Source organism: Pimephales promelas, chromosome 3 (genome assembly GCF_988280905.1).
Source record: "Pimephales promelas chromosome 3, fPimPro1.hap1.1, whole genome shotgun sequence".
Classification (NCBI taxonomy): domain Eukaryota; kingdom Metazoa; phylum Chordata; class Actinopteri; order Cypriniformes; family Leuciscidae; genus Pimephales; species Pimephales promelas.
Genome location: NC_142771.1, coordinates 8,311,124 through 8,318,794, shown reverse-complemented (window position 1 = coordinate 8,318,794; position 7,671 = coordinate 8,311,124). Strand labels below are relative to the sequence as shown.

Sequence of the window (7,671 nt, the reverse complement as noted above, 5' to 3'; positions counted from 1 at the left end):
CTTTTATATCAAAATAAATATAATGAACAAGACACCCAAAGTACTTATTTAATTCCATTTTAAATAGGCCTACAGGTTTATCAATAACTATTTCTTTAATACAGACATGTTTTTATTAAAAATAATAATAATAACAACATCACATAGATCGAGTTTCGAGATCGAGTCAGAGAGTTTGGGAATATCCACACATAATTTATACACATAAAAATTGATATCAGACTTTTAAAATCAAACATTTTAAAAGAAAACAATACATCACGGTTGTTTAAACCAATGAGCATTAAAGGTTGTATCAGCGATTGTGGGTAACGTCACGTCTGTTTGTGTTTGAAGCGAGATCCCTAACAAATCACTGATCTGTATAGAATGACTGGATAGCTCATGACGTCATAAACAGTGAAGCCACCGCGCCGCCATATTGTGATTCCCTAGATTCCCTCTATTGAATCAATAGGAAATTGTATGATTTGACTGAGAAAACATTGCATAACGGGACACCGTTTTAAAATCTAAAGTCTCCCTGAAAAGTCTTACAACGCAAACATCCTAAACATTTAAATGGGTATTTGTTTAAAGTCGAAAATTATTCCTGCTTATTAAAAATTAAGTATATATGTATTGTGAACTTAAAATATAGCTCTTTCGGATTGTGTTTTACATATAGATCTGTTCCAGTATTTGATTAGTTAGCAAAAACATGTTCAGAAAATGAATATACAAACTCTATGGTTTAATGTACGCCTGTTTCACCTCTTATAAACCCATACACTGCACACGTTTGCGGCGCGTTCGGCTGCAACACGACTACCGGAGCTGATCGCGCCCACTCTAGTCAATGCATGAGTGAACCAACCGCGAAGCGGCGCGTTGCTAAAGATAGGCGCCGAGTCTTTTTTCGACGGACACCACGTCCAAGTCGCACCGTCAAAACACTGTCAATTTCAAAATAAACATCCTGTGCAGACTCAGTTGTATTGCACCAATATGCTATCCTTGGTAGAAACCATTGCTCAAGGTAGAAACCCAAAAATCAAGAACAAAAAACACGTCGGATGTCATTCCCGCACCCAGTCTATTTCTGCTGTGCTGCAGGTGCTGAAATGAGAGACAGTGCATGGTTCGTGGTCAAACTGAACACGGATTGACATGAAAATATATTAAATAAATAGGTTACATTTAATTAAATGAATAATAAGTAATGTATTGAATGATACGTTTATTGGGTTTAAACTTGAATACGTCTGTGAAAGAATACATAGTAGGCCATTCATTTTTTAAACAACACGGAAATAACGACAATTGTGCGTATAAATTACTATATATGGGCTTAAATTACAATCTGTGGGCAGTTTTTGTAGATCCTTTTGTGAACTTCGTTTTACACTTGTTGATGCACAGCGGGTCATCTTAAAAGTGCTGTCGGAGCTACCTATCTCTGTATGACGGCCGTTGGAGCCCTCTGCTGGTAGGGAATCGTATGATGGCCGCTCGAACACTTCCGGTGGCTTCACTGCCTAGTGGCAGTTTAGAACGTCATGAGCTATCCAGTCATTATCCACAAGTTTCCTACGCCCCATGAGGCCTTGCGTCAAATTGTCATGATCTCTTGTTGATCTTCCAGCCAGTTCTAGAGCACGAAGACCCTCAGTATCAACAACTAGAATATAGTCAAAGTTCATCTGTGTTTTCATCTCGTCTGAGACTCTGATCAGCTGCATGAAAGCTCCTCTGGTGCACCTGCCAGCACTGACGGCAAACTCCAGTCCAAACATGGCGTTCAGCATGGTGGATTTCCCAGAGCTCTGAATCCCTAAAACTGACAGCACAAAGACTCTCTGGTCTCCCAGTTTCTGGATGAGTTCATCTAGAACAGCAGAGATCCAGATCACAGGAACATGAGCAGCATCTCCATCCATCAGCTCCAGTGGAAATCCAGAGATCATCATCTCTGCTGCAAGACTCGGGAGAGAAGAGAAGTGAACCTGCAGATCTTTCTTGTTCTTCTTCACAGATGAACATGATTCATAGATCTGACCGATCTCCCTCATGATGTGCTCCAAACCAAAGGATGCAGCTTGAAGATCCTCAGATATTCTCTCAAGTTCTGCTTGTTCAGCTTTGAGTTGCTCAGATTTATCATAGTTCTCTTTCAGTTTTAAAACTGCTGACCACTTTTTATCATACTTGAAATGAAGAACAGAAAGGTCAGCTGAGATAAATTCATCCAGCAGGATTCCAAGCCATTTGATGAAATACATATTCTTATGTTCAGCATGTGAGTTCATTTGTTTTACGAAGAGCTTCATAAACACACTAATGTCAGATTCATGCTGCTGTTCTCGAATTTTCTTCATCTCTGTTTGTTTTCTACTGATGTCCATTTCTGTCTCTTCTCCTCGAGGTCGATGTAGTTCTTTGTTGTTCTGACTCCACTGATGCCACAGTTTCCCCTGATGAGGCAGAAATGAGTCTTTGATTTCTGTCGGATGTTTATTCTTCAGTAAACTCATCATCTGCTGTGCTGCTTCTCTTCCTCGCCTGCAGTCTTCATCATCTTCCTCATCTACTCTGAGACTTAGACCTGAGTGCAAAAATGGAGGCTCTAGACCCTTCCAGAGCTGAGATATTGAGATATTTATAATGGCATAAATGCTACGTTGGATCTCAATATCTCGGCTCTGGAAGGGTCTAGAGCCTCCATTTTTGCACTCAAGTCTAAGTCTCATGGCCCTGTATCAGAATCCAGAGTTTCAAGAAGATCAGAGAAACTCAAAATTTCGACCAAAAAAAAAAAAAAAAAAAACGACAGTGGTACCCCTTTCGTTTTTTTTTCGGGGCGAGAAAATAAGTTTCTCCAATCTTCTCAAAACTCTGGATTCTTATAGAGGGCCATGAGACTTAGACTTGAGTGCAAAAATGGAGGCTCTAGACCCTTCCAGAGCCGAGATTTTGAGAGCCCACGTAGCATTTATGCCGTTATAAATATCTCAATATCTCAGCTCTGGAAGGGTCTAGAGCCTCCATTTTTGCACTCAGGTCTAAGTCTCATGGCCCTCTATCAGAATCCAGAGTTTCAAGAAGATCAGAGAAACTAAAAATTTCGACCAAAAAAAAAAAAAAAAAAAACGACAGTGGTACCCCTTTCGTTTTTTTTTTCGGGGCGAGAAAATAAGTTTCTCCAATCTTCTCAAAACTCTGGATTCTGATACAGGGCCATGAGACTTAAGCCTGAGTGCAAAAATCGAGGCTCTAGACCAGTGGTCACCAATCTCGGTCCTGGAGGGCCGATGTCCTGCAGAGTTTAGCTCCAACCAGGTCCAACACACCTGCCTGAAAGTTTCTATTATGCCTAGTGAGACCTCGATTAGCTGGTTCAGGTGTGTTAAATTGGGGTTGGAGCTAAACTCTGCAGGACACCGGCCCTCCAGGACCGAGATTGGTGACCCATGCTCTAGACCCTTCCAGAGCTGAGATATGTTAAAGGATGTATAGGCAAGGCAAGGCAAGGCAAGTTTATTTATATAGCACATTTCATACACAATGGCAATTCAAAGTGCTTTACATAGAAGAAATTAAAATAATCAAAAGAAATCAGAATAATTAAAACAGTTTAGAATAAAAAATAAGAAATAATGAAAAATAAAAATTATGAAAAAAATAAAATACAGTAAATTAAAACCATTTAGAATAAAATGAAGTGCAGTAACAGTCGGACGAACAGTGGCACAGTGCTCATTCAGTAAATGCACAGCTAAACAGATGTGTTTTGAGTCTGGATTTGAATGTGACTACTGTAGGAGCACACCTGATCTCTTCTGGAAGCTGGTTCCTGCTGCGGCTGGCATAATAGCTAAAAGCAGACTCTCCATGCTTAGACTGAACCCTTGGTATTTCTAGCTGATGTGATCCTAATGATCTGAGCGATCTGTTGGGTTTATATTCAGTGAGCATATCTGCAATATATTGAGGTCCTAACCTCCACTCAGTCCACTCAGACTTATGTTCTCCCATACTCACAAAATAACCTCTCCCTTCTAAGTATGACCTGAACCATTTTAGGACTATCCCAGAAAGCCCCACCACCCAGTTTTCCAGCCTGTCAAGAAGTATGTTGTGATCGACAGTGTCAAATGCAGCACTGAGGTCAAATAGTACCAACACGGATAATTTGCCTGTATCAGATTAAATGATTTATATACCAGTAATAATACTTTAAAATCAATCCTAAATGTAACTGGCAGCCAGTGTAAAGACCTGAGGACTGGTGTGATGTGTTCATATGGTCCTGCTCAGAATCCTGGCAGCAGCGTTCTGTATGAGCTGCAACTGTCTTATGGTCTTTTTGGGAAGGCCAGTGAGGAGGCCATTACAATAATCCACCCTGCTGGTGATGAAAGCATGCACAAGTTTCTCTAAGTCTTGACTGGAAACAAAGCATCTAATTCTTGAAGTATTTTTCAGATGATAGTATGCTGATTTAGTTATTGCTTTGACATGACTATTGAAACTAAGGTCTGACTCTAGAGACACACCAAGTTTCCTGACTTGATTTTTAGTTGTTAGACCCCTAGCGTCAAGGTATGCATTCACCTTGAGAACTTCATCTTTGTTTCCAAACGCAATAACTTCAGTTTTGTCTTTGTTTAACTGCAGAAAGTTTTGACACATCCAACCGTTTACTTCATCAATGCATTGGCACAGGGAGTCAATGGGGCTGTAGTCGTTAGGCGATAGGGCTAAGTAGAGCTGTGTGTCGTCTGCATAGCTATGGTAAGCGATTTCGTTCTTTTTCATTATTTGGCTCATTGGGAGCATATACAGGTTGAATAGGAGTGGCGCAAGAATCGAGCCCTGAGGGACTCCGCAAGTCATGGATGTCCACTCAGACTTATGTTCTCCCATACTCACAAAATAACCTCTCCCTTCTAAGTATGACCTGAACCATTTTAGGACTATCCCAGAAAGCCCCACCCACCCCAAGTATGTCATGATCAACAGTGTCAAATGCAGCACTGAGGTCGAGTAGTACCAACACGGATAATTTGCCTGTATCAGTATTTAAGCGAATATCGTTTATTATCTTTATGAGCGCTGTCTCCGTGCTGTGATGCGATCGGAAACCAGATTGAAAATTGTCAAAATATCCATTTGAGCTTAAAAATTTGTTCAGCTGATTGAAGACAACCTTTTCAATGATCTTGCCTATGAAAGGAAGATTTGAGATCGGTCTATAGTTGCTTAAGATGGTCTTATCCAGATTGCTCTTTTTCAGGAGGGGCTTGACAACTGCAGTTTTCAGGGAGTTCGGAAAACTCCCAGAGCGAAGTGAGGCATTTACCACTTCTAGGAGATCTGCTTCTAAACAGTTTAACACACTTTTGAAAAAAGATGTGGGAAGTGCGTCAAGGGCGCAGGTGGATGTTTTAAGGTGCTGTACGGTTTCTACTAAAATTGAGCCATCAATTTCTTCGAAATCAGACACAGTAACTACTTTCTCAGGTTGTGGTCTGATCTGCCTGACCCCAGAGCAACTCAAGGATGTGCTGATCACCTTTCTGATGTTATTGATTTTCTCAGAGAAGAAAGAAGCAAACTCACTGCATTTCCTTTCTGAGAGCATTTCTATGGGAATCTGGCTCGGGGGGTTTGTCAGTCTCTCTACAGTAGCAAAAAGAGTGCATGTGTTGTTTATATTGCTGTTTATAATATTTGAGAAGAAAGTCCGTCTAGCTTTGCCTAGTTCCCTATTGAACGCGTGGATGCTGTCTTTGTAGATGTTATAATGGACAACAAGTTTTGTCTTCCGCCACATGCGTTCTGCTCTTCTGCATTGTCTTTTCATATTTTGCACTGCTGTTGAGTTTCTCCAAGGTGCGTTTTGTCTGCCACTATTCTTCCTGACTTTCACAGGAGCAATATCATCAATTACACTCTTAACTTTTGAGTTAAAAGAATCAAGGAGAGAATCAACAGAGTCAGCAGATATGCTTGGTTTTAAAGATATAGCCTTTATAAATAGCACACCAGTGTTTTCATTTAAGCATCTCTTCTTGACAGACACAGCTCTAGCTTCAATGGCAGGAGAGATTAATATATCAAAGAAAATACAGAAATGATCAGACAGCTACATCCTTAATAACAATCGATGAGATGTTTAAACCCGTAGTGATAAGTAAATCTAGAGTGTGTCCACGATTGTGTGTGGGACCATGTATAGGCTGTGTCAGATCAAAAGTTTTTAAAACAGTTTTGATTTCTTTTGCCATATTGTTTTCTCCATTATCTATGTGAATGTTAAAATCTCCAGCAATGGCAAAACAGTCAAACTCAGAGGCAATTGTTGATAACAGTTCTGTAAAGTCCTCAGCAAAGGCTGGAGAGTATTTTGGAGGCCTTTAAACAATGATAAGTAAAATACGTGGAGCACCTTTTAACACAATACCCAGATATTCGAAAGAGGGGTAATTCCCAAATGATATTTGCTTCCATTGATAAACATCTTTAAAAAGAGCAGCTAAGCCCCCGCCTCTCTTACCCGCTCTGCAGACACTCATATAAGTAAAATTTGGAGGGGATACTTCGTTTAGGACCGTTGCACTACAGCTGTCTTCTAGCCAAGTTTCAGTTAGAAACATGAAGTCCAGGTTGTGTGTGGTTATTAAGTCATTGACTAGAAGTGATTTATTTTTAATGGAGCGGATGTTTAAAAGTGCTAACTTTATAGTCTTACTTTTTGTCCCCACAGCAGTCTTAGTTTGGTGTGTAATGGACACCAGATTAGATGGGTTTGCTGTACGGCTGTTGAAGGCCTTAGATTTTCTATCATGTAAATGAACAGCAATAGAGAAAGATACAGGCACACTGGGTTCCCACTTGTTCTGTAAACATTTGATAAAGTTATTGTTTTCATAGCGAGGACCCGAAATATTTCACTTAGAGCTGGTATCAGTTGTTTTTGGTTCACCTCGAGCCGATGGGGGAGGCTGTGGGCCCTGGCGCTGTGGCAGAGGCCGAAGAGCTCTCGGAGGAGGAGGGGGAGGGCGAGCTGGGCCCGAAAGCTTTGGTGGTTTTGGGGCCTGCCGTTTTTTGGTTGGTATCTGGGGGCTTGCAGCAAAAGAGTGTGATAGTTTGGTTCCAGCAGACACCAGTTGTTCCATTTTCTCTGAGAAGCACAGAAGTGGAGATGCTGGAGAGACGGATAACGTGTCAGGTGAGATGGGCTGTTGCTCTGGTGTTATTGGAGGGTGTAAAATACTGTCCTGGTTTCCCTCGCTGTTTTCCAGAAAGGCCAAACCAGGTGTTATCAGAATCCCAATATTGACACGGATCCATCACAAATGTCTTCATATTAGGGACTGAAGTGAGTGTTGGCAGTCAGGTGCTGGAGGAGTGGAGGAACGGATGTGAAGAGGACACAATCAGCGCCAACACGCACTCATCCACATAGACACTGCTGGGCTTCTTACACACAGCACTGATCTGGCACTGCACTACTGTGTACTAGACCAGACAGCAGGTGCACACACACACACACACACACACATACCACAGTCAGTGTTTGAATCTCAACAAAACCAGATCCTGGTCACACTTCACCCCAAAATATAAAGCAGGAAATATAAAGACTTAGACCCGAGTGCAAAACTGGAGGCTCTGGACCTTTCCAGA

At 41.2% G+C, this 7,671-nt stretch overlaps 1 protein-coding gene across 1 annotated transcript; it reads right to left on the bottom strand.

Annotated features, from left to right (window-relative positions):
- Positions 1-1,517: 1,517 nt before the first annotated feature.
- Positions 1,518-7,160, bottom strand: LOC148981953 (interferon-induced very large GTPase 1-like). The gene is made up of 2 exons (XM_089127989.1): positions 6,968-7,160; positions 1,518-2,584 (listed from the first exon to the last, which is right to left on the bottom strand). Exons 1-2 carry the CDS (start codon positions 7,158-7,160, stop codon positions 1,518-1,520), a joined length of 1,260 nt encoding a protein of 419 aa, XP_088984115.1.
- Positions 7,161-7,671: the final 511 nt, after the last annotated feature.

Coding starts and splice junctions, on each gene's coding strand:
- LOC148981953 (XM_089127989.1), bottom strand. CDS start 7,160: ATGGAACAACTGGTGTCTGCTGGAACCAAACTATCACACTCTTTTGCT. Junction 2,585..6,967: donor GCCTCCCCCATCGGCTCGAG/GTGAACCAAAAA, acceptor TTTTGCACTCAG/GTCTAAGTCTCAGAGTAGAT.